This window comes from Panthera tigris, chromosome D3 (genome assembly GCF_018350195.1).
Source record: "Panthera tigris isolate Pti1 chromosome D3, P.tigris_Pti1_mat1.1, whole genome shotgun sequence".
NCBI classification, from domain to species: Eukaryota; Metazoa; Chordata; class Mammalia; order Carnivora; family Felidae; genus Panthera; species Panthera tigris.
This window is the reverse complement of record NC_056671.1, coordinates 8,137,413-8,155,774: the sequence shown is the minus strand read 5'-3', so window position 1 is coordinate 8,155,774 and position 18,362 is coordinate 8,137,413. Positions and strand designations below refer to the sequence as shown.

At 38.2% G+C, this 18,362-nt stretch overlaps 1 protein-coding gene across 7 annotated transcripts in view; it reads right to left on the bottom strand.

Moving 5' to 3' along the window:
- Positions 1 to 18,362, bottom strand: part of IFT81 (intraflagellar transport 81) — a 191,445-nt gene that overhangs the window by 21,627 nt on the left and 151,456 nt on the right. For all 7 annotated transcript variants that reach the window (XM_042962874.1, XM_042962876.1, XM_042962879.1 and 4 more), the window contains 2 exons: positions 9,825 to 9,953; positions 7,986 to 8,075 (listed from right to left, as the gene is read on the bottom strand). In XM_042962874.1, the coding sequence (XP_042818808.1) occupies positions 7,986 to 8,075; positions 9,825 to 9,953 (219 nt within the window). The remainder of the gene's footprint in view (positions 1 to 7,985; positions 8,076 to 9,824; positions 9,954 to 18,362) is intronic.

The following is an 18,362-nucleotide window of genomic DNA, read 5'->3' as shown; positions in this document are numbered from 1 at the left end:
ACTTATAGTGATGATTCTTTACTGAGAGAATTGCTAAAAGAAAAAAAACAAGGAAATTTAATTTCAGGAAGAAAGAAACTGAATCCAGAAGGAAGGGTTAAAATGTAAGAAACAATGGTGAGAAGGGTTAAATTTGTGAGTCAATCTAAGTAGGAAATGACTGTATAAAATAGTGATTATAAGTAATGACCACCCGACAACTACTTTTAGAGATGAAGAAATAGGGGTGCTTGGGTGGCTCAGTCGGTTAAGCATCCGACCCTTGATCTCAGCTCAGGTCTTGATCTCAGGGTCATGAGTTCAAGCCCTGTGTTGGGCTCCACTCTGGGTGTGGAGCCTACTAAAAAAAAGAGAGGAAGAAATAAAATGGAAATAAACTACTAGAGGATAACAACACACATGTAAGGCAAGAGAGGGTGTTAAACTATTCTAAGGTCCCTGTATTGTTCAGGAGATGCCTACTAGATTTAGAATTCATTAAGTCATGAAAATATATGTTAAAAATTTAGGAATAACAATACCAGAATAGAAGATAGAAAAGTAAATAAAGGGAACAAAGAAGATAAAAGAACACAGAATGATGCGATGCAGGGCAGGAAAGAAGCAGCAAAGAAAAAGCACAGTAAACCGGATGTACAAAACAGAAATAAATCCCAACGTATCAATACTAAAAGTAAATGTAAATGGTATTAAATACACCAATTAAAAGACAGATTCTCAAACTGAATGAAGAAACCACCCACATAAGATCTAGCTATATGCTGTTTATGAGACATATGACAAAAGTAAGGACACAGAAAGCTAAAAGAAAACAGAAATAAAAAGATATACCAGGCAATCCTAATCATAAGAAAGCAAGCTGGCATACTTACATTAATAGCAGACAAAATAAAAATCTTAGACCAAAACCTTAGCAGGAATAAAGAGAATAAAAAAAATGATAAAATGAATAATTTACCAGGAAGGTTTTTTTTTTTTTTAAATCAGGAATCTTTTTCTTAATTCTGGCAAAATAACATAAAATTTACCATTGTAACCATTTTTAAATGTACAGTTAAGTACTGAGCACACTCGCTGTGCTGTGTAGCCAATCTCCAGAACTATTCTCATCTTGTAAAACTGAAATTCTATACCCATGAAACAACTCCCCATTCACTAAGAAGCTTTAGGTGATACATTTGAAAAGCCTGATCTGATGAACACATAGAGAATCCAGTACTCAACAAATGGAAAATATGCATTCTTTTTAATATCAAGTCACCAAAAAAAAATTAGGTTGGCCTCTGATCTCTCCATGGCCACACTTAACCCTGGAAGACAGTAGAGCAGTATACTTTAAAAATTCTCAAGGAAAGAAAGCACAATGTAAAGATTTTATGCTCAGTCAAGCTAATTTTTAAATATTTAAGGCAAGAAACTCTGGAACATGCAAGAACTCATTAGGGAATATTTTTCTTGTGAGGTTTTTTTTGAGGATTCTCCTAGAGGACAAATCACAGACAATAAAAATTAGGAAAAAGGGCAGTGAAAGGATTGGTAATGAGCACTGAATCTAATAATTACAGGTTTAACACTGAAAACACAAGTGGGAACCAGGGTAATAGAAGAGAATGTAAATGTTACATGCCCTGACAATGCAGAAACGATACTACAAAATCTGCAGGGAAGGGAAAGGGAAAAGAAAGTGGAAGGTAGAATAAATAAGCTGGTTTCCTCAATTTTTAATTGCTAGGGGTGAGTGGGGGAATATCAACAGATATAATTTAAATCTGATGAATCAAGTTATAAGTATATTAAAAGTATAAAGGCAAATAGTAAAAGAGACGATATGATTGACTAAATTCAAGTACTAAAAGAGAGGGAAGGAGGGGAAAAGGAAGAGGAAAAAAACTAATTTCATCACTGCTCACAGTGGGGATTAATAGATAATACCTATAGAAATGGATGATTAATGGTAGAGTTACAAATATCACCACCAGACCAAAACCACAAGCCAGAAACACATACAGGGAGGATGAGGGAGAGGGACAAGGAGAAAAAAACGAGAGAGAAAATGAAAACAAAACAAAACAAAACAAACCCCAGGATTTTTTTGGGGGGGGGGGGCTTTAAAATCAAAAGCTACGGACACCTGGGTGGCTCAGTCGGTTAAGCGTCTGACTTCGGCTCAGTCATGATCTCGCGGTTCTCTCTCGAGCCCCATGTCCGGCTCTCTGCTGTCAGCACAGAGCCCGCTTCGGATTCTCTCTCCTCCTCTCTTTCTGTACCTCCCCTGCTCGCTCTCTGCCTCTCTCAAAATAAATAAACTTAAAAAAAATCAAAAGCTACACATAACATGTACTAAGATCAAATATGTCTGCATATCAATAAAGTTAAAGGGTCTAAACTTACTTATTAAAACAAACCCTTCAGATTATATCGCATACCAAAACCCAATTCAAGACCTATTCAGAGACACCTACAACAAGATAATTTTTAAAAAGTTAAAAGCAGGGGCGCCTGGGTGGCTGTCAGTTGGGTGTCTGACTTCGGCTCAGGTCACGATCTCACGGTTTTTGAGTTCCAGCCCCACGTGGGGCTCTGTGCTGACAGCTCGGAGCCTGGAGCCTGCTTTGGATTCTGCGTCTCCCTCTCTGTCTGCCCCTCCCCCACTGACACTCTGTCTCTCTCTCCTTCAAAAAAACACACATTAAAAACAAATTAAAAAAAATAAATAAAAAGTTAAAAGCAAAAGATGGGCAAAAGTACAGTAGGCAAATGCAAACAAAAGGAAGCAGATGTTTTGTTCTTAATATCAGTGAGAGTTTAATTCTGTCTGCTACCACCAAAAAAAGCCTTTGTCTTTCTGGAGAGTAGAACAAACTTTAGGCAGCCAATAAATAATTATCCATTCATTTGTTCTCAGGAAATTTCTGGAAAACACATAAGGACCTGTTTTACTTCTGGGGAGTGTAGAGAGAGATAATTTCTATTCTTCCCCTTTTTATTTATTTATTTTTATTTTTTTATTTTTTTTTTAATGTTTATTTATTTTTGAGACAGAGAGAGACAGAGCATGAACGGGGGAGGGGCAGAGAGAGAGGGAGACACAGAATCTGAAACAGGCTCCAGGCTCTGAGCAGTCAGCACAGAGCCCGACGCGGGGCTCGAACTCACATACCGCGAGATCGTGACCTGAGCCGAAGTCGGACGCTTAAGCGACTGAGCCACGCAGGTGCCCCTATTCTTCCCCTTTTTAAAGTATACTGCTCTACTGTCTTCCAGGGTTAAGTGTGGCCATGGAGAGATCAGAGGCCAACCTAATTTTTTTTGGTGACTTGATCTTAAAAAGAATGTATTTTCCATTTGTTGAGTACTGGGTTCTCCATGTATTCAACAGATCAAGCTTTTCAAATGTATCATTTAAAGCTTCTTGGTGAATGATGTGTTTTTAATGGGTATAGAATTTCAGTTTGAATTCTTACCAAGAACATGTTTTTACTTTTATAAGAAAAAGGGATCAATGAGAAATATCTCAGTGAAATCAATAATTGTCAGATTTTATACTCTAAAATGAGCATTTTAGCTCTTCCATTATATTAGCAATTTTATGTATTATGACATTTAATTACATGTAATTTATCATACTCCTAAGAAAATAAACATAACACTTTTCAAGATGCTATTCTCATTCTAGGTGATTATAAAAGATTTAGATAAATGTAAGTTATACATCTGGAGTTGCAGTGCTCTAATTTTCAAACAGTTGTTATTATTCAAATTTAGAACATACAAGTACAATAGAAAGGAAATGTTCACTATAAACAATTCACTATAAAGTTTCCTAAATATTTCAGAGCTGCCCATTAAAGCAAGAAGTATAAAGTATTTTCAAGTAGTCCTGCACTTTAACAATACATTTATGTAGTTTTGAGTGGTAAGTACATGCAAGTTAAAAATGAATAATATTCAGGGCACCTGGGTGGTCAGTCGGTTAAGTGTCTGACTTCGGCTCAGGTCATGATCTTACAGGTGGTGAGTTTGGGTCCTGTGTCAGGCTCTGTACTGACAGCTCAGAGCCTGGAGCCTGCTTTGGATTCTGTATCTCCCTCTCTTTCCCCCTGCCCCTCTTGTACTCTCTCTCTCACTCTCTCTCAAAAATAAATAAACATTTAAAAAAATAGAAGAAAAATGCTTTCTTCTAAAAAAAACCCAAATAATATTTAAAGTAGAGAACAATTAAGAATTTCAGTTAAGATTTGAAAAGAGCTTACAATCAATGACTTGGCTAGCCTCTTTTTTTTAGTATACTTTTTATCACAAAAGGTTTCTGGATAAAAGTAGAACTATACATGGATGCAGGAGACTGACATATGGAGATAAGCAAAATGAACATCAGACACTCACCAAATACAATGAACTCAACCACTGGGAAAAAAAAAACAAACACAACAGCTAATGCAAACAGGCAAGTCCTGTCCCCTTTTAAAAGATTTTTTTAGATAATTTTTAATGTTTATTTATTTTTGAGAGAGAGAGAAAGAGAGAGGGAGGGAGGGAGGAAGGGGCAGAGAGAGAGGGAGACACACAATTGGGAGCAAGCTTGAGGCTCTGAGCTGTCATCACAGAGCCCGACGCAGGGCTCGAACTCACAAACTGTTAGATCATGACCTGAGCCAAAGCGGGACACTTAACCCACTGAGTTAGGGTTAACCCACTGAGTTAGGCTACCCAGGCGCCCCTAAAAGATTTTTTTATTGTGGTAAAAATATACATAAAATAAAAATTACTACTGAAACCATTTTTTTTAATATTAAAAAAATTTTTTTAATGTTTATTTTTTGAGAGAGAGAGAGACAGAGTGTGAGTGGGGGAGGGGCAGAGAGAGAGAGGGAAACACAGAATCCAAAGCAGGCTCCAGGCTCCAAGCTGTCAGCACAGAGCTCGATGTGGGGCTCGAACTCACAAGCTGTGAGATCATGACCTAAGCTAAAGTCAGATGCTTAACTGACTGAGCCACCCAGGTGCCCCACCACTGAAACCATTTTTAAGTGGCATTAAATACATACACATTGTCATGCAGGCGTCACCACCTTCCATCTCCAGATCTCTTTTCATCTTCCCACACTGAAACTCTGTCCCCATTAAGCACTTAATTTCCTATTCGCTATGGCCCCACAACCACCATTCTACTCTGTGTCTGTGAATATGACTACTCTGGGTACCTCATGTAAGTGGAATCATGCAGTGTTTGTCCTTAGCAGAGTGCCTTTTCAACACGGCAGAAGACAGAGATGAAAATGTTGATGTGGCTTAGGTACCCCTCTGACTTGATGATATGGAAAGAACTGGAGAGTTGTATTATTTGGGACTGGTGGTAAGAGGGGTACATTTCTTTGTGATGGGAGTGGTAGGCAGTCTGTCACATACAGAGAAATTGAGTTAAATCACATGAAAATGAATTCCAGGTTTGGTTACATTATTATAATACATGACTTTATAGGATTTAAGATCTGGTATCTAGTTTACTCAGAAAACAGTTTGGTTGAAAAGCAATAGATACTATCCCCTCTTTTAAAAGTCTCTTTATTAGTTATAATAAATACTTTAAAAATATTTATTTATCTATTTATTTAGAGAGGGAATCCCAGCAGGCTCACGATGTCAGCACAGAGCCTGACGTGGGGTTTGATCTCATGAACCACCAGGTCATGCATGACCTGAGCTGAAATTAAGAGTCGGACCTTAACCAACTGAACCACCCAGGCATGACAGATAAATACTTTTTAAAAAGTTCTTATGTATTAGTCATTGTTGCATAGTCATTATATGCATTATTTCATTTAGTCTTTACAACCACCCTGTTAAGAAGAGACTAGTTTACAGACGAGGAAACTAAAGTTTATAGGAATAAAGTCATTTACCCAAGGTTATCCAGGGTCTGCCTGATTCTGTAGTGCATGTTCTTAATCATTCTATCTGCACTGTCTGAATAGAACCTTAAACTAAGTGCAGTATATACTAAAATTCCAACCATGTAAAAAAGTATATATGAGAGGACAAGGCTGAAATGCCAAGATGAACACTGTTCAGCTGTTACAAATAGGATAACAGGTGGTGTATTAAAAGATGTCAATTAAAGCACTGATATATCTATAGCCTCTCCAGAGGGAAAATTCTCTAGGTAGCCATACTTGGTACCATATTACCCTCCTTTCTTCTCATCCTGTCCTTACAAGCATAGCTGGCTGGACTAAGAATGGACCCCTGACCTGACCTGAGGATAGCCAATAGTCTATGAGATAGTTGGGCATGAAAAACTGCCCCCAAAAGAGAAGAGCTGCACCAGGAATTTGAATTAGAAAATGCAAAGAAAATAGCACAGTTAGTGAAATTTCAACATAAAATATGTAGAGAGGAAGGTCTTAGCATGTAAGATGAACAATAAAGAGTACAGGTTATGGTACCTGTACCTGTTCCAGACAGATTATGTTTCTGATCCTTAGAATTCCATAACAGCACTTTTTCTTTACTGTCCTTAATATCCTTTCAATAAAACTCATTTAATATATAAATGAAAAAATATATAAATGAATTTAATAAAAGAATTATTTACAAATAGATTTATTAGCTTACTATTAGGGAGAAATTTTATCATCACTAGAAATACACATAACCAGTCCCTTTGGTTTCCAAGTTGCTTTAAGAAAAGCTTTAAGAAAATCAACGGATTAGAATGTAACCATGAAAACAATTCTTGATGTCCTCAATCTCAAAACTTTGCACAAAAATCTCCTTTCTGAAACTTTTCCTTCCTAACAATCACATCATTTGCTTCCTCTTATTATGATTCTGATTATATATTTCCTCCTTCCTTCCTTCCTTCCTTCCTTCCTTCCTTCCTTCCTTCCTTCCTTCCTTCCTTCCTTAAGTAAGCTCTATGCCCAAAGTAGGGCTTGAACTCACAATGCTGAGATCAAGAGTCAGATGCTCCACCGACTGAGCCAGCCAGGCACCTCTTTTCTATATTTTTCTTAAGAAAGTTGGCTTATCTTTTGTCTTTCTTGAATTTCTTCACGTTTGTCTCATCTCACCTATGAGTGTATGAACTCGAGAGAATAGGGACTTGTCTCTCACTTCTTTTGTGATGGCAGCGATGTGTAATGGAATGAGCAGGAGATTTGAAATATGATAATACAGATGCTGGAGTCAAGCCCCAACTCTCTCACTGCCTATTTGTCTATTTGGATAAGTCACTAAACCTGTCTCAGACTCCATGGCATTTTCTATAAAAAGGAAACGATGTCTATCTGATTTCAAAGTCCATGTGATTTTTCACTGTGCTCTGATGGATGGCATTCGTGAAGAATTTTATAGTTCCACACTCAGGCACATGCAGTACAACCCACATTCAAACCTAAAATTACTACACAGAGAGTGATAAAATAACAACTGCTAATGTCAGATGGCGGAGGCCATCTGATCTGGATTTGCGGAGGGCATTTACCTTCTAACAGTTTAGCTTCAAAGCAGTGGTTAGAATTAGCTTCCAAGTAATGGTATTCCATCACTTATCACAAGCTATCGTAGTTTGCCCCTGGCCCTGCTCCCCAGCTAAGCAAGTCCATTAATCTAAAGTTAACTTGTCACCACTCGCTGGCAGACTCTGAGCTTTTACCTGGCCACAGAAGAACGTGACTTCATATTTATAGCTCTGACATGCATCAGATTTAAAGTAAAAATCTAATCTAGCTGCACTTGTGATTTCGGCTTAAATTCCTTCGCCTTCTCTCTCCCCTCCCCCCGATAATTTGACAAAACAAATAGCATAAATTAAATAAAAAACTTCAAAGTTCATGTTATTACTCTTTTGTGGAATCATCATCATCATCATCATCATCATAGTTTGTTTTCTATAAATTACTCAAGTAAAATATTCAGGATTATAACCAGCACATCTTAACAAGATCAGGTGCTAAAAGTATCGCACAATCAGATTCACTTACTTGACATTTCTGACGCAACTGTCGTAGTTCTTTTATAACTGGGGCTAGAGCTGACTTCTTTTCAGACACCAGTGAATTCAGTTTTTTTACCTGTCATTTAAATAAAATACATGACATCTAAAACAAGAATTCAAAAGAGCAAAAAACCTACATGCATAAATATATTTATTAAAGTGTTATTTAAAAGAGTAAAAAGACTAAATTATTTCAACATCAAACAATGGGAAAATGATTTAGTAAATGTTGATTTGGTAATATGGAACAGCATTTAACTTAAAAAAAATTTTTTTTAATGTTTTTTTTTTTTTTTGAGAGAGAGTGTGCGCAAGCGTGCAAGTGGGGGAAGGGCGGAAAGAGAGGGGAGCAGAGGATCTGAAGCAGGCTCTGTGCTGACAGCAAAGAGCCCAATGGGGCTCAAACTCATGAACCATGAGATCATGACCTGAGCTAAAGTTGGACATTTAACTGACTGAGCCACCCAGGCGCCCAGCACTTAATTATTTAAAATGTTAATTATTGGGGCATGCTCAGTTATTTGACTGTCCAACTTCAGCTCAGGTCATGATCTCATGGTTTATGAGTTTGAGCCCCATATGGGGCTCGCTGATGTCAGCTCACAACCCGTTTCAGAGCCTCTGTCTCCCCCTCTCTCTGCCCCTCCCCCATTTGCACTCTCTCTCTCAAAAATAAATAAACCTTTAAAAAATAAATAAAATGTCAATTATTGGGGCACTTGGGTGGCTCAGTCGGTTAAAGCATCTGACTCTTGATTTCAGCTCAGGTCATGATCTCATGGTTTGTGAGATTGAGGCCCACATCAGACTCTGTGCTGGGCATGGAGCTTGCTTGAGATTCTCTCTCTCCTTCTGCCCCTCCCCTGCTTGTGTGCACACATGCTCTCTCTCTCTCTCAAAAATACAATACAATACAATATAATACAATAAAATACAATAAAATAAAATGTCAATTACTAAGGCTGCAAACTATATGGGAAAATACTTGTAATCTAACACTGAATAATGAAAACAAATTATAAAGTTCCTAAATACAACTACAATCATGTTGTATTATGTAAAAAAAATGTAATTATGTAGGTTATAGAGTATATACGAAACATGAGGAAGTGATATTCAAAATACTTAATAACCCAAATGATATAAGTAATGACCAATCAAAATGGACACCAAGCATGGGGATTAACAGAGTATCGAAGGTCTCTGCTGTGTTAATCATTAATCTTTTTAGGAGTTAGACAGTAGTGAGATCCAGAGGGTTCTGGGCAAGTAGCCAATGTGGAAAAGCCAGGTGGAAGTGGGTACTCTGAGAGTTTGAGGCAACAGTTATTTCCTTCTAGTAAGGAAGGAACGATTTCAACATTTTAATGCCTGCTAAAGCGGCATCAGTTCATTCAGGCTGAGTAGCAGCTCCAAATAAGGACAGATAGGAAGGAAAAACACAAAAATGAAAGTTTTATTAGTCAGGGTGGTATGATTTGGGAAAACTTATTTTTTATCTTAAGTATTTCTTTAATGTTATAGAACTTTTACACACTTCAAAAACCACAAGATAAGGCAGGCATTTCAATACCTAATTCTATAGGGTATTTAATAACCCTATCGTGTTTCCTTGGGAAAAAACCCTGCAAAATGCCTAAATTATTACAAGTTGAATAACTTACTAAAATGGAAACACTCAAAAGAGACTGATAAAGAGAGATGAAGGAATATAAGGTAAACAATGTGCAGAAATGAAAATTTCACTGTTTCACTGAAAACAAAACACAAAAATATCTGCCTCTAGCTATACAATAAAAAAAAACCTATAAAAAAGCATAATCACCATTTCAGACATGTCATCTAGCGTTCGGCCTTTCATTTCGTCGACTTCACTCTTCAGTGCAGATACCCTTTCTAGCTCTTCCTGAGTGTAACTATATCCAGATATGCCCTTTTTCTCTTCAATAGTTCGCTAAAAGTAAAGAATAAAAATAGGTGTCAAAATTGGGGTCTACAAAATGGGTGTCAAAACCTTGATGATTCTGTAAGTAGTATACAGACTTAATACATAGCAATAAAGTTACAAATAAAATAAATTAGCTTACAATGCTAAAGAGTAATTTTTATTGACTTCAACAATAATTACATACTGTTGTATGTTATAAACTTAGGCTAAATTTTGCTTTGGTATCTTCGGGTGCATAGTATTTCTAATTTTAGCACTCAATAAATACTTGGTGACTGAATGAATTCTCAAGTGACCAATATACTTGCATTCATTCAGCCATCCAATATTAATTAGATACCTAAATGTGCTGAGCATAGTTCTAAGCACCAGATAGATAGATAAAATAAAATGTCAATTATTAAGGCTGCAAACCATATGGGAAAACACTTGTAACAAAACAGGTAAAACAAAAGAAAACAAAACAAAACAAAACATAAAAAAAAAAAAACCTCCCTCACGGAGCTTACTTCTAGTGAGAGTAAACAAGCAATATGTAGACAAGTAAAATACATATAGTGTGAGGTGAGAGTGGGGTTGGAACCTTAAATAACAGGGTGGTTAGAGGTCTTCCTGAGAAGATGACATCTAAGCAAAGCCCGAATGAAGGGAGGGAGCAAGTCATACAGATATCCAGGGGATTGGCAAGGGCAAAAGACATGAGGTAGGAGCAAACCTGTCCCTTCCAAGAAATATCCAGGAGACTGGTAAGCTGAAAACTGAGTGAGAATGAGGTGGGGTTAGGGAGGGATCATACGGGACTCAGATGGCTTGCTGGAACAGTCTCAGTTAATGTCCGTTGTCCTTTGCATTCTCAAAAGTGTCCTACTTTAGATGATAAATTATATGGTTACTTTATTTTTAGGCCAATAAAAGAGCTTGGACTTATTTTAAATGAGATGGGAGGCTTGTCGGGTGGCTCAGAGTAAAGGAATTTTTAAAAGACCACTTTAACATCTGTGCTGAGATCAAACTATAGAGGGACAAAGGAAGCCAGTTAGAAGACTACTCCAGTAATTTAGGTTAGAGATAATGGTAGCATGAATCAGATGGTGGCGGTAGAGGTAACAAGAAGTGGTTGTGTACATATTTTAGAGATAAATCCAAAAAAATATTATGACAGATTAGCTGTGAGGGTTGAGGGAAAATGAGGGGTAAAGAATGACTAAGGTTTCTGGCCTGCAGAACTGAGAGGATGGAGCTGCCGTTTATTGAAATGAGAAAGACTTGATAAGACCAGATTTGAGGGAATGATGAAGATAAGAAATTTAGTTTTGGACATGTTAAAAACTTGAAATATCTAGCAGATACCCAATAGAGAGGTCAAGATATTATAAGTACAAGACTGAAATTTGAGGAGAAATCTAGGCTAGAGATATCAATTTGTGAGTTGTCTACATAAAGAAGGTCTTTAAAGCCATAGACAGGATAAGATCACCAAGGGAGTGAAACTAGAGAAGAAATCCAACGGCTAAGCCTGGTGACTCCAATATTTAGACCATGGAGAAATGCGAAGAAATCAGCCATGGAGTAGAAACAGGAGTGCTAGTAAAGGAGAAAAACCAGGAGAGTGTAGTGTATTAGAAGATAAGTAAAGGAAGAGGGAGTGATCAACTATGTCAAACACTGCTAACAGGCCAAGTAGGAAAAGAACTAAGAATTGCTCACTGGGTTTAGCAATGTGAAGGTATTGGTGATCCTGACAAGAGAAATTTTGGTGAGATGGTGGGTGTGAAGACCTGACTGGAGAGGATTCAAAAGAGGATGGAAGAACCAAAAGGAAAGAAAGACAAGAAGAGAGGGAATGGAAGAGTTGGAATTGGGGGCTGACAATAAGATTGAGATCCCTAAGAAAGGAGGAGTAGGAACTACAAAGCATTAACCCAAGATTCCATATGCAATTTCCTCTTTGGGCATTACCAAATCCTAAGCTGTGTGCAAGGAAGGTAAGACTCCCCAAAACCAAGTGAAAATCAGTAGATAGGTGACTAAAAAGCTGGGCAAAGTTTTCAGTATCTCATAGTGCCGGGCAGACAGAGGTAGGAATTCAGGACTTGTCAAAGTATGTTGCTTCAGACTATCAGTTGAAACCCCAGAAGGGCTACACCTTAGGAGTAAGGGTTATAACCTAGGAATAAGAGCTAGGGCCTAGAAGTAAGGGCTACTTCCTGGGAATAGAGTTTCTGCCACAGGTATAAGGGCTGAATCTTAGGAATAAGAGAAAACTGAAAAATATCAGCACTGACAAAACTGGATCTAGATGATCTATGAGGAAAAAGAAATCAAATGCTCTTTAAGGAAAGAAATGTTTCCAGAGGCTGATGTTCAATAAAAAAGTACTAGGTTAGCAAAGGAACAGAAACAAATGTCTGAAAATCAAGAGAAAAATACAGATAATAGAAAGACACCCAGATAAATTTATTAGATAGGACATTTAAAATAGCTGCAATTGGGGCGCCTGGGTGGCTCAATCGGTTGAGCATCCGACTTCAGCTCAGGTCATGATCTCACGGCCCATGAGTTCGAGCCCCGCGTCGGGCTCTGTGCTGACAGCTCAGAACCTGGAGCCTGTTTCAGATTCTGTGTCTCCCTCTCTCTCTGACCCTCCCCTGCTCATGCTCTGTCTCTGTCTCAAAAATAAACAAACATTAAAAATTAAAAAAAAAATAAAATAGCTGCAATTATTATATTCAAGACAATAAATGAAAAGTTGGAGAATGTTACAAATAACTGGCATTGAAGAGGGCACCTATTGGGATGAGCACTGGGTGTTGTATGGAAACCATTTTGACAATAAATTTCATATGAAAAAAAAACAAATAACTGGAATCTATCAAATGGAATCAAATGGAAATTCTAGAACGGAGAAACATAATACCTGATATTCAGAATTCAAAACCCAGATTACATAGCAGATTAGACACAACAAAAAAAGTAAGGTTAATGAATTAAAAGAGAGCACAGCAGAAAAAAAACTCGGATTAAGTCACAGAGAGAAAAAAATAATGGAAAAAAAAAGCAAAACATACAACCCATAATGAATATGGTAAATAGTGAAAAAGCCTAACATACACGTAACTGTAATTGTAGCTCACAGAAGGGAGAAGAGAATGAGACTATAATATTTAAAGAAATGCTACTTGCTGAGGACTTTTCAAAAACTGACAAAAGACATTAACGCTACACTTCTAATAAGCCTTACAGACCCCAAGCCAGATGAATAAAAAAAGAAAACCTAGGAAAATCACAGTTAAAACTGCTGAAAAACCAAAGACAGAAAAAAAAAATCTTAGCAAACAGAGAATAACACACTACCTTAAACACACACACACACACACACACACACACACAAGAAACAATGGAAGCCTGAAGCCAATGGAATTAAATCTTTAAAGTGCTGAAAGAAAGTAATTGCCACCCAAGAATTCTATATTTGGTGAAAATGTGCTTCAAAATAAGGGTACAATAAAGATGTTTTAAGAAAAGCAAGAATTGAGTGGACTTATCACCAGCAGACCTACACTAAGTGAAATACTGAAAACGAGATCCCAATAGAATAATGATGGTGCTGGAAGGAAAAAGCCATGAAAAGAGTAAACAGGTAGATAAATCTAGAATAATATTAAATACAATAATATCATGTGGGATTTACATTATATATAGAATTTAAAAATATATATCCACAATAGCACATATTTTGAGGAAGAGATAAATAGAGCAAAAGTGTCATAAGTTTCTTACATTGCCCCCGATATAGTAAAACAGGGAAGACTGTAATTAGTCAGAGGTGCATGTTATAGTTTCTGGCTTATGCACTAAGAAATAACAGGGATAACAAAAAGAAGCTATAACCAGTAAGCTAAAAGAGGGGAAACATGGAAGATACAAGTATTTGAGTAATGCAAAAGAAGGGAAGAAAGGAGAAAAAAGAATGAAGAACTGATGGAACAAATAGAAAATGTTGAAAAAAAATCAGTAATTACATTAAATGTAAAGAGATTAAATACCTCAAGTAAAAGGCAAAGATGGCCACACTGTACAAAAATAAAAAGCTAACTATATATTTCTTACAAAAAATATACAATAATTACAAAGATGGAGAAAGGTTGAAAGGATGCAAAAGATGTATGTCTTTTAAACATTAACTAAATGAAAGTTTGTGTGGCTGTATTAATAACAGATAAGTATATATTAAGGCGAAGGCTATTCTGAGAGATAAAAAAAAAGGGTATTTCCTAATTATCAAAGGGCCAATTTATCAGGAAGATAATGATACTAGATTTGTATGGACTAATAACATAATCTCAGTATATTTGCAGTGGGGGCTCCGTCCTGATTTGCTTACCGGGTCAGGGTACCTAATCCCATAGCTGTTGTGAGAATAGCTGTTGGCTATTTATGGCTTACAGCTACCCCTTCTTCAAAGTATGCAATTGGCTGAACAGGAACTGTATCATACCACCTCCTGGGTGGTAGTGAGGGTCCACAGCAAATGACTGACAGTGAGGTACAAAAGGGTAGTTTTCTTGCCTAAAAATGAGACCAACTTTATGATGCAATTTGTGCTCCAGGGCTCCTCAAGGGATCAGACGGAAACTGGGCTCCAAATGAATCCACTCTGCCTCATTGCTTCATTCGGGTTCCTTCACTTCCTTTCTCCTAAGAGCATTCTCTGAATTATTCATGTGAAGAGCAATAAGACTTCTTGTTTCTCTGCTTCTAGAGAACCTGATCAAACTCTAAGAATGGGCTTCTAGAGTGGCATTACTCACTGGCTGAATGGAACCAAGGGCTCCATCACTGGTGGCGGGTTGAACATTGTTAGTCCCATACATGTTATAGCAGTGCAATTGCTAAGACTTGTGGTGAACTGAGGCAGAGTATATGTGGAAGGTGACAGTGGTGGCCATGAGAATGGTCTGCTCAGATCTCCTTCAGGAGAGCCTGCCGAGAAGAACAGATTGGACTGATAGCCATAACCGCTGCCCCTCTGGATCCACCATCATGTTCTTACCACGCCCATGTTTCTCCCAGGATGCTCCTAGCAATGACTGAGGATGGCAATGGTACTAGTGCTGGCCCATTCCTGCCTGACAGGGGGCTCCTCTCGTGGGTGACTAGTTCAGGAATCTCCCTCATTCTAACCAAAACTTTCCCCAAACTGTGCTGCAGTCTGAGGCTCTTCCTACATAATCGTCCTTCCTTCTCTCTCCCTTCATGGATGTCACACTTATATTAAGGCCTAATGATTTTCCCTGCCTCCTCTTGGCTCTCTTGCCTTTACCTTTCATATGTATCTCCTCCAACAAATCTCTTGTACATCTTGGTGTCTGCTTCTTGGATTGTCACAGGGATGCACTATACTAGCTGGCACAATGTTGCTTGTGTTTGAGAAGCATGGAGAAATAATAACTATAAGGACTATAGAATTGGGGTGGCTAAGCTCCAGGTATAGTTGAAGAGATAAAATGACAGGCTCAAATATATTAATCAGTAATTTAAAGTAAAGTGATAAGGTTAGAGAACCTTCTTAGGAACTTCAAAGAAACCCTCATTTCCTATGGCTGAAGGTCAGAGGGAGCTGAAAACCAGGCACACAATTTAATTGTTAGCAGGGCAAAACTTCAGAGAAAACTGAATATATTCTATGCTAAAGTCAGGACTCTGAGAAAGGGTGCTGAGTCTGGAACGGAATACCTGCCAAGACTCACTTGAGAACCTTGAACCCCTAGATTATCCTGTATCCTCTGGCCAAGTGGCAAGTGGCTTAGCTTATTGGCCAGGGGCCTGGAAGAAGCAAGATACCAGGACTGGAAGATTGGGAGGTCTGGGGAAGGGGCATGCAGATAGACCTATGGGCACAACACACTAAGTATGAAGATCTTTTGATCACAAAAGAATATCCACTAAAGAATGTCCACAGCAGAAGTGACACTAAACAACCAAGTGGAAAGGATGATTTGGCCAGTAGATATCAGCCAGCCTCTGTTATCGGCCACCCAGTGCTTAGACAATGGGCTCATGAACAGAATGGCTATGTTGACAGAGATGGGGGCTAAGCAAGGGCCAAATAGCATGGGCTCCCTCACCAATGCCCATCTAGCTACGCCCACTGCCAAATGTCTGACCTGGCAACAATAGAGAGACCAATCCTGAGCTCTAGATATAATCATACCTTGAGGAAACCAATCATCTTTCTGCCTTAAAAAGGGCAACATTTCATCCTGACTTGGATTGACCCATATTCTGAGTAAGGATTTGCTTTTATTGCCCACAGTGCTGTAGCCAGCATCAATATCCAAGGGCTCAGAGTATTTGATCTACTGATGTGGAATCTTCCACTGATGTGGAAACTTCTTTATGGCAAAGGAGATATGGTGGGGGACACATGACCATGGGATTCAGTCTCTGTGTCACATACTCCACCATCCAGGAAGCTAATAGCCTGATAGGTTGGTAGAAGGCCTTGTTGAAGGTATAGCTAAGGTGTCAGCTTAGAGTTGATGGCCTGTGAGGATGAGCTCTATTCTTTAGGATGGAATGTACATCTTAGACCAATGCCCACCATTTGGTGCTGTGTTGCAAACAGAAGGAATATATTGGTCTTAGAGCCACAGAATGAAAGTATGAGTGTCACCACTCACCAGGATGCCAACTTATCCACTTAGGGAATTATATTTCCTTTCTTGGCACGTTTAGGCTCTATAGGTACAGATTTTCTGGTTTCCAGAGTGCATATGCTTTTACCAGAAGGTGCAATAAAAGGCCTTTAAACTTAATGCTTTGGCTACCATTTCGTCACTTGGGCTCCTCATACTCATAGACCAGCAGACAAATAAAGGAGTTATTATATTGGCAGGACATCATAATGCTATACATAAGCTGCTATATAATAAGGGCAGATAGGAATATGTTTGGCAGTCAGATGATCCATTAGGGCATATCTTGGTACTCCCATGCCCGGTTTTAACAGTAAATAAGCAAAGACAGCAACCACAGCCTGATAAGGTCATGATTACTCACACCTCTTAAAGATGAGGGACTGAGTCATTCCACCAAATAAATCATTTAGACCAGTGGAGGTGCTAGCCAAACATGAGGGAAATCTAGAATGGATGGTAAAGGAAGGAGATGTTGATTATTATTATGTCCTTGGGACCAAATGTAGCAATGGGAGTTTTCATTTGTCCAATTAACCCTCCTCCTACAAATTTTCCTAGAAATTGTGACCAGTCAGAATCCTGTAGAAGCTATACCTAAATGGAGTGAGTTTAACATGAAAAACAGGTAGATCCCAACATTGTAAGGGGTAGATTGTAATGGACGTTGCTGGTGCCTCACTCAGACCTTGTTTGCAAGCTGCCATGAAAGTTACTGGCTGCTAAAGGTTCACAGGTGCCCCTTCTCCAGAGAGTGCCGCCTCATTGGGCTAGGAGGTTACACTGTGCCACAGCCAATGACTGACTGATACAGGAGTATAAAAGGCCAGCCCCCTTGCCTCAAGATGGAATCAATTTCATGCTGCAATTTATGCTCCAAAGCTCCTCACAGAATCAAAATGAAGCTGTCTAGTCAGGACTACATCCTTGCTTGGCTCTTTTCTGCTGTCCTATCTGCTCTCCCCACTCCCCTTCTTCTGAAGGCACTCCCTCCCTCAATAAATCACTTGTACAGAGTACTGCCTTCTCAGGCTCTGCTTCTAGGGAACCCAATTAAGAAAAAATGTAAAGAAAAAACTGATGGATTTAAAGGAAAGCAGACAAAGCAATAATCATAGAGATTTTAACACACCTCTCTCAATAACTAATGGGACAAGAAAACAAAAGTATCAGTAGGAATATGGAAGATTTGACTATCATGGTTAACACGCTTGACTGAATTGACATATAGAGAATACCATTCCCAACAAACGGCAGAATATACATTCTTCTCAACTGCGCTGGCACGATGACCAAAATAGACCATTTGCTGGACCATAATGAAACACTCAACAAATCTCGAAGGACTAAAATCACACAGAATGTTCTCTGGTCACAGTGGAAATAAGGTAGAAATCAATAACAGAATGGTAACTAGAAAATGTTTAGTTTTAAGCAATAATCCATAGATCAAAGAAATCATAATGGAAATTTGAAAATATTTTGAAGTGAACAGAAACACAATTAACTACCTATCAATTTGGGAAGAAGTGTCATTAGAATCCATGGCTGCTACATAGTAAATTTTCTATCTTAAGTTGCCTAGAACCAAACACCATTTAACAGCATGAGACAGAAAGTTCATATTGCCAGCTTAACCATGACTGGTTGAAACTTCGTTTACTTCCACCAGATTATTGCTAGCTAGTAAACCAACAACCTGATGAAATAATTTCCC